The 13,833-nt window shown below is 36.1% G+C and overlaps 1 protein-coding gene across 1 annotated transcript in view; it reads left to right on the forward strand.

Moving 5' to 3' along the window:
- Vps13b (vacuolar protein sorting 13B) overlaps positions 1 to 13,833 on the forward strand; it is a 560,112-nt gene that overhangs the window by 235,163 nt on the left and 311,116 nt on the right. Inside the window, exons 23-24 of the mRNA NM_177151.4 lie at positions 850 to 1,084; positions 11,318 to 11,538. Of these exons, the coding sequence (NP_796125.2) occupies positions 850 to 1,084; positions 11,318 to 11,538 (456 nt within the window). The remainder of the gene's footprint in view (positions 1 to 849; positions 1,085 to 11,317; positions 11,539 to 13,833) is intronic.

Here is a 13,833-nt window from a genome sequence, read left to right on the forward strand (position 1 = left end):
AGGGACCTAGACACATTCTTTTAATGATTGTTTAGAGTTACTACGTACTGGGTATTCTAAGTATGTGTTCATCTATTTTAGTATCTAATTTTTAAATACAGGGCCTGAATAGGCATAGAAATAGCATTATTAAAAATAAAATGTCACCAGGCAATAATGGTTCAAGCCTTTAATTGCAGCACTTGGGAGGCAGAGGCAGGTGGCTCTCTGAGTTTGAGGCCAGCCTGGTCTCAGAGTGAATTCCAGGACATCCAGGGCTACACAGAGAAACCCTGTCTCTAAAAAAACAAAACAAAAAGTTAGTAGCCTTATCTGCTTGTCGCTAGCATCATCTAATGACCTGGAGAAGCAGGAAGTCTGTGTCTTTAGCATCTCCCAGCACATGTCCTGAGTTCTTCCTGATTCTTGAAGATAAGTGAAGGGCAGCTGCAGTTTTGGTCTCAGGTTACTGGGTGCTTGAATCGGGTTTATAGCTTAAAGCAATGCTTTTCCAATTGTCATTTGGATTTTTTTGTTTGTTTTTTGTTTATTTGGTTTTTGGTTTTTGGGTTTTTTTTGAGACAAGGTTTCTCTGTATAGCCCTGGCTGTCCTGGAACTCACTTAGTAATCCAGGCTAGCCTCAAACTCAGAAATCCACCTGCCTCTGCCTTCCAAGTGCTGGGATCAAAGGCATGCGCCACCACTGCCCAGCATGAATTTCTTAAGTAAACTAACTCATGAAGAAATATTAAGGGTATGTGTTCCATTTTTTACTTCATTATTTATTGTGATGATATTAGTAGTTCAACTGTAAGTTTGATTTGACCTTAATAATTTAATAATAATTTAATTATGCTTTTCTTTTCTAGCTTGATGTACAGTCTTGCTGTGTATTCATTCCAAATGACAACCTGCCTTCCCCAAGTACAATTGTGTCTGGTGACATCCCTGGAACAGTAAGAAGTTGGTACCATGGACAAACCAGCATACCAGGGACACTTGTCCTGTGTTTGCCGCAAATAAAGATTATTAGTGCTGGTCACAAGTACATGGAACCTCTGCAGGAGATTCCGTTTGTGATTCCCCGGCCCATCCTTGAAGAGGGTACATTTCAATTTTTTAAGTGTTAGTGCCCCTATCCCCTCCCCCCTCTTGCCTGTGCATCCATGCCCTTCCATCCATTCTAGCTCCCTTTGTTACACTCTACTCTGTTTCTCCTTTTCTGGAGGATCTCCCCAAGCCTAGTCCCACCCCCTCTTAGTTATCTAGACTCTGTGCCTGTTTAGATTGAAACACACAGAGCTGTAGCATGAAAGCTACCATCTACATGTCTAGGAAGAGAGTCAGTGTTTGTCTTTGGTGTCCTAGTTACCTCAATCAGGCTAATTTACCTGCAATTTCCATTTTTCTTAATGGCTACATAATATTACATTGTGTAAATTTGAATTATCCATTCATTAGTGATGGTCACCTAGACTGTTTCTAGTTTCTGACTGAAATGAATAGAGCAACAGTGTTCATGGATGGGCTAGTATCTTTGTAGTATGATATAGAGTACTTTGGGTATATACCCATTAGTGGTGTAGCTGGATATAATATTAAAGCGATTTTCAGATTTTTAAGGAACTGCCATACTGATTTCAGTAGAGGTTATACCAGTTTGCAATCCTGCCAGCGATAAATAAGCCAAGTTGATTATGGTGGATAAACTTTTTTATACATTCTTATTCAGCTTATAACTATTTTATTGATACATTTTATATCTCTATTCAAAAGGGATACTAGCCTATAATTTTCTTTCTTTATTTTGGGGACTGTGTTTCTGTGGTTTTGGTATCAAGGTAATAGTGGCTTTATAAAAAAAATTAGGAAATTTTCCTTCAATTTTTATTTTGCTTAATAATTTGAGGGGTACTGATTTTTAAGGTATGATAGGATTGTGCACTGAATTCATTTGGCTCTAGGTATAAGCTTTCTCCTCAGAATAAAGTTGTCCTAGTGAGCAGAATTGGTAAACAGAGTGGATTAAATGTGATTTTTATCATGGAATGGTTTCTTTTTCCTAGATTGTGATTGATAGTTTTACTGCATATAGTATTCTGGGCTGGCTGTCATCAGTGGCCTCTCAGAGCTTAAAAGCGCCCAGGATCTTGGGGCTGTCAGAGCATTCATTAAAACATGCTGTGTTATTCTAGTGGGCCTGCCTTTCTGGCTGATTGTTCCTTTTCCCTTGCTACTTTTACTAACCTTTCTTTGTTTTGTTCATTTGCTGTTTTGATTATGTGTCTCATGGGGAAATTCCTTTTTCACCCTGTTTCATGATCTGCATGCAGTTTGTTTCTAGGTAGGTGTCTTTTCTTTAGCTAGGGAAAACTTTCTTCAATGACTTTGTTAGAAATATCTTCTGTGTCTTTTGTCCTGGGATTCTTTCTTCTCTAACTTCTATAGCGATTGTTTATAGGTTTGATTTCTTTCATGGTGTTTCATATTTTCTGAAAGTTTTGTGCTTGTATTTTTGTAGATTTAATATTTTCTTTGCCCTAGATATTTGTGTTTTCCTACCTTGTTTTTAAGACCTTCAGTTCTCTCTGCCATGTCTTTTAATCTGTTGCTGAAGCTTACCTCTGCGGTTTTTGTGACATCATGCGTTTCCACTTCCATTTTTATTTCAGTTTGCATTCTTTTAGTGATTGTATTTCTTTTGTAAATTCTTTCATGTCTTGACTTGCTTTTATTAATTTTTGAACTGTTTATATTTTCATGCTCTCTAAGGCATTTATTTATCTCCTTTTTAAAGTTTTTAAACAAGTTCATGACTGTGATTTAGAAGTCTTTGTCCTGTGCTTCAGCTAGATTGCTTTTTTGGGGGACTAAAACGGTAGCATTCCTGGATTCTGAAAGAGGCTGTTTGTGTTTTTACCCTGGGATCTGATATCGTAATCGGATGTAGATATATTTGCTGAAAGAGTAGTATTAATGTTTGTTGGTTGTTGTTGGCCCATCTTAGTCCTAGCCAAGAGTGGAGGTCATGCCATTTCTGAATTGAAGCCAAGTGTGGTGGGTATGGGGTTTCTTGTAGAGACATATCTGCTGATGTATAGGGAGTCAAAGAAGGATTAGACATGGGCTAGAAGGAAAGGGTGAAAAGGGCAGCTAGGAAGAGCAAGGGGAAACTTGGGTCTGCACCAAGAGACCACATCTATAGTGGCTGGGGCTGAGCTGGTTGGACAGTTTCCAGCAGGCCAAGGTAAGTCTGGAGAGATCTGAATGAAGGCTAGGAAGAAGGATGGCGGTGTTCCTTCAGTCTACCTAGAGTAGCAGCTTCTGTGGGTCAACAGAATCTCAACGTACTATAGATGGGATAGAAGGAAAGGCAGAAAGGACAGCAGGAAGTGCTATGAGGTCCCTGTGTGTACACTAAGAGTCTGATTCCCTAGGTGATGGGAATTGGCTGGTGGTTTGGAGTATTTTTCTAGGCCAAAGTAAAAATCAAAGAGGGTGATTTTAATTGAAACCACTTGAGTTATGAATGGGTATATTATATAGAAGCAATTGAATATATTACTTTTCAGGATTCTAATTTATTTTACACAAGCTAAATAATTGTGAGATGACTTGACTGTGGGTCATTTTCAAGTGTGTACTTCTTGGATTGCAGTATTTTCAGTTGTAAATTCATACCTCTTTGAATTGAGACATACTCTTTTCAAACAAAAGGTGAATTTGGAAAGTGTGGAGTCATAAGGAAAATAATATTCTGTATTTCAGTAACACAGCTCAAATTTCGACAATACTAAATAGTTCAACACCTTGTTCACATTATGAGGATGTAAGAATGAAGAGTTCTGGTATTTGGGTCACTGTATATTTTGTCCATCACTAAAAGCAGATATCCTGTGTTATAGCTCCAAATTTTGGCGTTCATTTCTCTGCTTCTCTTGATCAGAAAGCTCCATTAGAAACTTCTGTAGGTTGGTAATATGAGATATTAAAAGGAGAGTTTTAAAAAGTTCTATTTGTATCATCTTTGTCTTGTGATGTAAGTATCCTTTCTCTTACATCTTGTATACATTCATTCTTTCAAATTTCAGTTTGGAAACTAGGAAGTCCCCCTGCCCCTGTCTTGTGGTACTGAGACTCCAACTCAGATATTTTTACATCCCATGCAAAATGCTCTGCTGATAAAGACTATGTTAAGCTTCACTATTGAATTCTGGGTACTTTTTTTTTTAAGTATGGAATTAATTTTATGAGGTTTAAATTATTTCTCCCTGCATTTTACTGACATTCATTAATATTTGCATAACAACTTTTAAAAATGTAATTCCCATGTGACAAAATTCCTTTTAAAGTATCTAAGTTAATATTCTTTAGAATGTTCACAATTTTGTGGAACCATCATTGCTCTCCTTTACTTCTAGACTCGGCCTGGTAGCAATTACTAGTCTGCATTATATACGTATAAATTTGGTATTTTAGATACTTCATATAAATGGAGTCATAGTGTATGGTCTTCTGTGACTGACTTTTAAAATAATTTCTGTTGTAGCAGGTCTCCTTTTGGATACTAGGCTGCCCACTGCAGGGTTTGCAGGTGTCTCTTTTCTAGCCTTCTCTCCCTGTTTTCATTCATTTATCTTTCCCTCTCATCATAATCCATATCCTGACCTCTGTTATTTCTATTTATCTTGAGCTTTCCCTACAACAGTGAGGAGAATAGATCTGAACCCTCTTACTCCTGCTCAGTCCCACTGTCTAGCATGGCATGTGTAAAGGACCGAGCTTACTATAATACTTGTAGTCTGAATGAAGTTTATAGGTAACTCTTCATAAATAGGTTGGCTAGCTGTAAGCCAAAAATATATTTGAAATTGAATGGTTAATTTCTGACTCACTTGAAAGTCCATCAGTAATTCAAATAGAACCTTTATTGAGAACCTTTGTAGAAAATTACAGAAATGATTAATGGGATAAAGTGGAAGTTATTTAATTGGAGATTTGAAGCTCTTTCTGTATTTACTTATTTTTAAAGTTCAAAATGTGGAATTCTTTACTGAAATGTATCATCTGATTTCAGATGCAGTGGAAAACAGTGATCTCTGCTGTAGCCAGCTTCAGTCTTTGTAGGGTGTTTGGGTCAAAATCAACATGGTGAGCTTGGTCAGGGAGCCCTTGCAGTGGGCCTTGCAGATGTAATTTGCTACATCCAGCCAACACCTCTGAGCAGATGGGCTTTCCCCTGTGCTTAGCAGAGTTTTGTTATTTCTTCTTTGAAAAAAATTGCCTGTACTTTAATAAAATATTTTGACAGAAATGGAATATTGAGATCATTTGTAAGTTAAAACTTTGCTGTTGTTGGATTTAGTGAGTTTCTGTAGAAACTGATGTGAAATTATTCAGAATTTATGTAAAACACAAGTGTTCTGCCTTCTTGTTTCTGTTCACCCTGTCAGCTTATGTGCATTGTTTCATTCTACATTTTAAAAACTGTTTCATAATCAACTTCTGTCATTTATAAAGATGGTTATATGTTGTTACAATGTTTTGTTTTTCTATTTTCTCTAGGTTTGTTTAATCCAATTCTTAAATTGTATGTGCAAATAGAAATCCTTCAACTCTCAGAGAAGAACTTTTAATTTTCTTTTGATGGTGATAGTTTAAGTACGTTGAAAATGACCATCCAGGTTTTACAAATGATGTTAAATTGTAGCCTATGCCTGAGACCTGGCTAGTATTGAGTTTACTATTCTCCCATATCAGCCTTGCAAGGATTAGATTAGGTAGGCTGTCAGGTCTTTTGTGGCACAGCTTTTGTAGCACTTACATCTAGCTAATATGGTTGCTACCAGAAGTCTGGTTTTGCATCATATTCAGTCTACTCCATACTTTATTTATTTCTATCCATTCTCTAGGTTCTAATGCTAAAAATGGATTCTTATACCATCCACGCTATGCTAGCCAGTTTTGCATTTCTTAATGTCTAGAACATTTACTTTAAAACATGAACTAGTGTGACAGAACTAAATCTCTTATGTGGTTTCCTGATCACTTTTTTTTTTAATTAAAAAAATTTTTTTTTGTTTTTTTGTTTTGTTTTGTTTTGTTTTTTTTCATGACAGGGTTTCTCTGTGTAGAACCTGGCTGTCCTGGAGCTCACTCTGTAGACCAGGCTGGCCTTGAACTCAGAAATTTGCCTGCCTTTGCCTCCCAAGTGCTGGGATCAAAGGCGTGCGCCACCACCGCCTGGCTCCTGATCACTTTTTAAAGAAATATATATTTTGGACATCAAGAAAAGGCAATTTTTTCTTTTTAGTGTTTATATTTTAAAGTTAACATATTATATGTTTGATAACATAATGTCACTTAATTTTAGGTTCACAACAAAATTAAATGAGGGTTACATTACAGAAATTTCCTATATTTTCCCTGCCCTGGCATTTTCCTTTCCCACTTCATAATATCACAGACTTGAGTGTTCTATTGGCAACAGTCAATAGGCCTGTTCAGGCATCTCTACCTCTCAGTTTATAGTGTACTTTAGTACTGGATTTTGGTTATATACATTATGTAAATTGATAGGCGTGTTTAATGACAATTTTTTATCATTATCTTTTCTTACACAGTATTTTCTCTGCCCACAAGTTTCTCAGAGCTACACTTAGTCATCTCCCTGCTCCTTTGTCTGCTAGCACAGCTGATGCTCAGTGATCTCATTAGATCACTGTCTCCTAACTAGACATTTTTAGATATAATGTAGTGTGACATCCAGTATGTAGTTGTCTCACATCAACTTCTTTAAGATGCTCAGTTGCATTTCTTGTACTTGTTTTCAGGGTTAATAGCCCTTCTTTACACAAGATCACATTGTCTGGAGGACAGTTGATTTATTCGCCAATCTGAAAAATCTTGGCCACTCCCAACTTTGGGCAATTTATGAATAACACACCCACACATCTTTTGTTTATGTTGATCCATCTCTGCTTGATAAAGAAGTGAGTGATTGTTGGATTGTGTACTTAGTGTTTACTTTTGTAAGATACTGTCAAAATGTCTTCAAAGGGAGATGTGTGCTTTTTTTCACTCTAGCTATGAATGTGTTTCCTTGTGAAGCCCGGCATTTGATGGTGTGTTTGCCTTGCTGATAACCGTGTGACTTTGTCTCTTGTCTTACATTGTATCATCTTGGTGGCATGAGATATGAGGTTTACATGGTACCATATAACTTATGTTGTTGTTAAAGACGCCTGTTAAGGTGTCTACTTTTTAAATAGAATGTCTTTTATTCTTGCTTTTAATAGTTTTGTGTCTTGGATAATAGTCATTTATTAGATATCTTGTGTAAATATTTTCTCCCAATCTGTGGCATGTGTTTTCAACTCTTCTTTAGCACATCATAAAATTTTAAGTCCATTGGCAGCTAACTCATTAGCTCTTTCTTTCATGAACTGCTTCTTTGGGTTGTGTGAGATCTATGTTTTAAACATGTGCATTTATGGATATGTACTTTCCCACTTAGCATTGGATGGATTCCAAGTACTGTCAGATGTTCCTATCATTTTCCTTTGATTCTTGAAATAAAAATGTGTTTTTTTTAATGATTGCCAAGGCAACATTCTTATAAAAAATTGTATATACATAGAAGAAAATAGGTCACTCTATCGTAACCACTCTGACATTTAAGATTTCAACCCAGTTTTCTTAATATTGTGTGACAGATACATTGATACATATATGGATGCTCCTTATTGTGTGAAGGTATACAATACACAAATATGACAGTGTAGAATGCTGCAGTTTTCAGACTTGGATTTAGCTTTCTTTTGTTCTCCCCAATTTATTTGAATATTTCATAAAGGTAATATTCTGGAAATCCATTCCATCTTAAAGTAAGTGCACATTTCAAGTTCATTTCCACTTTAATGTTAAAAATCTGTGCTAAGTCTTTCATCTTATTTTAAGACTTTCTCCCTTTTGGAAATATTTTTGTCCTGGTTACTAGAAAGCTAGTCAAGTGATCCTAGGGAATGTATTTGTGGTATTAGAAATGTTGGTAAACTCTAAGGACAATGACAGATCATTAGCGGTATATTATAGAAATAGAATGCATTAGCACAGTTGGTGAAAATACAGCAGAACATGATTAGCCCTGTGATAACTTTGTTTTCCTAAGATAGTTCAAAGCAAGTGTTCACTGCTATTCTCCCTCTATCCTTCCCTACCTCTCCCCTTCCTCCTCCCTCCCTCCTCTGTGTATGTGTGTATGTTTGTGTGTGTGTGTGTGTGTGTGTGTCTGTCTGTCTGTCTGTCTGTCTGTCTCTTACTTTGATGTAGGGCCTCACGATTGTAGCCCTGGTTCTCCAGGAACTTGCTGTGTTGACCAGCTTGGTTTCATACGATCTGAAGAGAAACCAGAGTATGACCAGCTTGGTTTCAAATTCACAAAGATCTGCTAGTCTCTGTGTGCTGAGTGTCAGATTTAAAGGAGTGCCCTGTCATGTCCTTCTACTGCTTTCATTCACACACACACACACACACACACACACACACACACACACACACACACACACAATATTACTACAAGGAATTGTAGATACAGAATTCAACAATTTTAAGATAGTTTTATTTTAAAACTGACCATTACCAATGATACAGTTGAGCATAATATGTCAATCATCCCAAAGTTGCAATTATTCTTTTTCTACCTCTTGGCACAAGCAAACACTGACCTGCTTTTTTCCCCCGTAACATTGTCTGCTCTGGATATTTTAATAAACTAGAATCATACAGTATACAGTCTTTTACTTCTGACATTACTCACCCAGTATAACAGATTTTTGAGATCCTCACATCACGTGGTATATATTAGCATATTCTTTGTATTTGCATTGACAAGGAAAGTCCAATTGTGCATTTATGTTGTTATGCCCAAGTTGCAGGTATCTGAAGACTACCAAGGAGTCAGTTCAATTGTAGAACTCATAAAGGTCTTTAATGAGCTTGTGAGCAAGCTCTCTCAGACTCTCACCATAGCACCTGGTCAGAGTGAGAGCCCAAGTCTATTGTGGTAACAGCAGACTTAGGGGTTTTTCATTATGGGTCAACAAGTTAATATTTTTAAAACTGCATTTCTGGTGTAATCTACACAAACCGAACAGGACTACAAAACCTCCTGATGAGCAGCATGGCTAAGTTATCTATTCTCTTCGGGAAGTCTTCAGTTATCTCTATGTACTGTGATCCCACCATTGTATCCTGACTGGCTGTTGCTAAGGGGAGTGGATTGCCATAGGATGTTTGCTTTTGTGGACTTTGTGATTTTCTTCAGGGAATTGGAGTTTAGCTGCTGGTCTTATGCAAATTGGGTTTGTTAAAAACACAGAGTTGATTGGGCTTGACAATGTCACATCTCCTTTCTGTTTGCCAGTTGGTATTGGTTGCAGTGGTAACAGTTCTTGCCTTTGCTGTGCTTTTATGACCATGGAGGTGTGCATATACTCTTGTGAAAGAATACCATACACATGTATTTCTTTCCCTTGTAGATGGCATTAATACTATTTTATTTTTGAGTTCCTTAGTATATTTGCTAGAACTCTTCAAGTGTCCTATAGAGAGTGGACATACTTACTTTTTTTTCTAATCCTTGGAGAATGTGTACAGTTACTCAATATAGAGTATGATGATAGCTATAACTTAAATGTTCGTTTTGGGGGTAGATACCAGTGATCCTCAAGGTTCAGTTTAACTCACTCTTTGCATGTTTGGGCCTTGTTTGTTTGTAGACTGAAAGTACAAGGCAGGGCCTGAGCACTCACAGGGAAGGAACAAAGGCCAGAGTTCCCAGCAGGCTAAAGACATCCTACTAGGTAGTCTCTCATGTTTCCTCGCATGCATGTTGGGAATTTTTTCTAAGAGTGCCAGTGTCAACTGTGACGTTTTTAACAAATTTAAATGTGATCTTGTTCCATAATCATCACTTAGTATTTGTTAGAATAAAGTTTGGAAACACATACAAATATACCTATTTATTTAAAGTGAGAATCTGAAATCATTCCAAGTACAGGAGATGATGGTGGCAGAGGTTTAATTTTGTAAACAGCATAGAATTTGATACAGGTTTAAAAATTAGTTTAAAATCAGTTACAGATGATTTAAAGTACTCATTTTTTTCCTTAGTAGGAAAATATTATATCTGGAACAGGCAAGGTGTGCAGGGCGGACCATGTCCTACTATGAAATTATTGTTTCTAGCCAAGTTACCAACTACCCTCTACCTGTATTTATTATATTACCTAAACTCCCAATTTCAGAGTTTCCTGGTTTAGATATTTTGAATGTTCACATTTATCATATATGTATATGGTATTTGATGGAACATTAATATCCACTATGTATGAATATCCACTATTTTTCACTATATATCCACTATTTATTATATATATATATATATATATATATATAGTAGATAGTAAATGTTCCATATATATATATATATATGGAACATTTACTATCTACTATAGTGGCAAAGAGGGTGTTAGGACTTCTATTTCTGTTTTTATTTCTTGTATTTAACATTCTTCTTATGCTTATAATGTATGAAAGGTATAGAAGTATATATAGTAATTACAAATATATATATGTGTGTGTATATATCTATATCTATATCTATATCTATATCTATATCTATATATACCAGAATAATGAATTTTCAATATTCCAATTGGAATTATATCCGTCTACTTTACCTATAATACAGTATAAAATTCTAAGATGTTATATAGTCTATGCTTCTACTTATAAATACATTGCACATTAGATAAATTACTAGAACAGTAAAAGAAATATTTTTCTTTCAGTTATGATATTTATGAATGCTAAATTTTTAGTCAAGCCTGCATCCTTTAAAATATATCTCATGTGCTTTGAGAGCCACACAAGGAATATGTAGAAATATGCCTGATTTCCATCCACAGAATTTCTGACTAAGTACTTCTAACATAGCACCAGAAGCCTGATTCATTAGCATGCTCCATCACCATTAATTCTGGTGTGAGTTGCCACCACACAAAAACATCCATATTATTCTCCTCTCTCATTTCATAGCCAGGTTTCTTCTTATGCTTACAATGTATGAAAAGTATAGAAGTATATTATAGTAACTACAAATACTAAAGTTAAATTATTTAAGTAGCATGTAAATCATTTACTACCTTAGTCTCTGAGATCCTACCTTTGTTATGTTGTGCTATATTTCAGATTGAAATTTTAAATAATTTTTTATTTGTATTCATTAATTGTGTAATTTTGTTGGTCTCATTTTTCTGTTTTGTTCCCTTATAGGTGATGCATTTCCTTGGACCATAAGCTTGCATCATTTCAGCATATATACCCTTCTTGGAAAGCAAGTGACTCTTTCCCTTGTGGAGCCTATGGGATGTACCTCTACTCTAGCAGTCACATCTCAAAAGCTGCTTCCTGTGGGACCCGATGGAAGGCATTCATTTGTTGTCTGTCTTCATGTTGACTTAGAGTCATTAGAGATAAAATGCTCTAATCCCCAGGTTGGTACACTTCATTCTAAATGCTAAATTTTTTTTAATGTTTATTTGTTTTATTAAAAGACTTCTCTTCCTTTAAATACCCTACCTTTTTGTCCTTAAACCTTGCCATCAACATTGCGATGATTAGATGAAGAATGGCTTTAAAATTCTATCAAGTTTTATAGTAAGAATTGTATTGATGAATATATAAATTCATCTTTTGGCTGGTGGAATAAAATCAGTTATAGATGTGCTGGTTTGAAATTCTGAGGAACTATTTCTTTTATTGTTGGGCTGGAGGATGTACTTAAGTGACCAAATATAATTTTTAATCAGATTCTCAGAGCCCCCTTTCAAATCTTGCTCATTTACACCTAAAGAGAACACTTATTAAAAGTTGCCACTTCCATAACATTTCAGCTGTGATATGCCAGTCACGTTGTATTCTGCCTCATTACAATTACTATGAATTCATATCACCTGGTTTTGTGTACATCATTAATTATCATAAAATTTACATTTTTAACTTCAAATATACTATTGTATATTTTCCACATAGTCAATGTTGAATCCTATTTTAAAAATAATCTCCTGTAGCATATTATTGAATCTGATCGGCCAATGGTCATAAATTCATAGTACATATATCTATTCCAGCTTTAATAGTTATCAACCAGGCCAGATTTTGAAGTATTTAAAAAAATTAATTTCCACTATCATTCCATATTATAGAAGTTCCTTTCCAGTACAATGCAGCTCTCCCCACCTGCCTCTTTTTAAACATTCACCCATCCATCCATACATGATCTATCTATCTATCTATCTATCTATCTATCTATCTATCTATCTATTTATCTATCAACCATCTGTCTATTTATCATCATCTATCTATCTATCATCTGTCTATTTATTGAGGTGTTTATAGGAGTTATTTCTGTCCTTTAAGCATGTGGGTATTGAAAATGAAATTCAGGTTATCGGTCTTGGTTGCAAGTTTCTTTATGCACAAAATCATGCTGTGGATACTCTCTCTACTTCTTTCTGTTATATGCTATATAATTTGGTTTCATAGTGTTGTTTTTTACCACGCTAGTTGGCTGCGTGAACCTGGGAGAGCAGGGACTAAAAATGAGGCTGACTACTACAGTATCATGCAGCAGCCAAGTTTATTCAGAGCATCAGGCAGTTTATACTCTGAGGGTTAAGAAGAGTCACCGGAGTAAAGTGTGTAATCACAAGGACAAGACACACATGGCAAAAACATGTTTTCTTACAGAGGCATATAAACAAAAAACAACTGAAATAGACTCCCCTATACCTGGGAGGATCAGGCAAACACATTCCAAGAATTCCAAGAATGTCTGTGTTTTTTTGATGAAACTGAGGTCAAAAGACTCATGTTAAAACAAGCACTCAGAACTCCCCTCCATGACTCCATGCTTGGACTGTGTTCCAGCAGTGCTATAGAGAATTCTGACCATCTCTTAGGTTGCTATTAGAATGCTAGTGCTATTGGCTGCTTTAAAATCCTTGTAAGAGTAAAAGAAACTGTTAAATTATGTCCCTTGGGGCAGGGTGGAGTGGGATGTTGTCCTATCCCTCTTTATCTTTGAATGTGATCTTGCATCTAGTAAAAGTGTCCAGAGGAGAAAAAAGAAGCCGTTAGAATGAGCACTAATTAAGTCCACTTAAAAAGCAAGGTTTGAGGCCAGGCGTGGTGGCGCACGCCTTTAATCCCAGCACTTGGGAGGCAGAGGCAGGTGGATTTCTGAGTTCGAGGCCAACCTGGTCTACAGAGCGAGTTCCAGGACAGCCAGGGCTACACAGAGAAACCCTGTCTTGAAAAACCAAAAAAAAAAAAAAAAAACCAAAAAACAAAAAAAAAAACAAACCAAGAGAGGTTTGGATACAGATACCTATATATAGGCAGACAGTAATGTGAGGGTCTGTGGAACAAGTGCTGTGCGTTTGTGGGAGCAGAACTTTGAAAGTGCAGATACAGACCTTACGACACTCAGGTCTCAGATTCTACTCTGTCTCAGATGGTATATTACAGTGCTGATACAATGATTTATTCATATGTGACACAAACATTTCTTTTTTGTCTTAAGGCACCATTGATGGCACCTGGTTCCTTAAGTTCTACAAAATAGAACAGGAAAGAACAGATTCAGCTTTTCTCAAAGAGTTTCCTGGCTTTCCATCACCATGACAATAGTCTAGATAAGACAAAATAAAATACAACAATTTTTAAAAGTGATGATGCTTGGCTTGACCTAAGAGTAAGAGCCTGGTACTGTGTCACTTCTCAAACTC

The sequence above is a fragment of the Mus musculus genome, chromosome 15 (genome assembly GCF_000001635.26).
Source record: "Mus musculus strain C57BL/6J chromosome 15, GRCm38.p6 C57BL/6J".
Taxonomy (NCBI): Eukaryota; Metazoa; Chordata; class Mammalia; order Rodentia; family Muridae; genus Mus; species Mus musculus.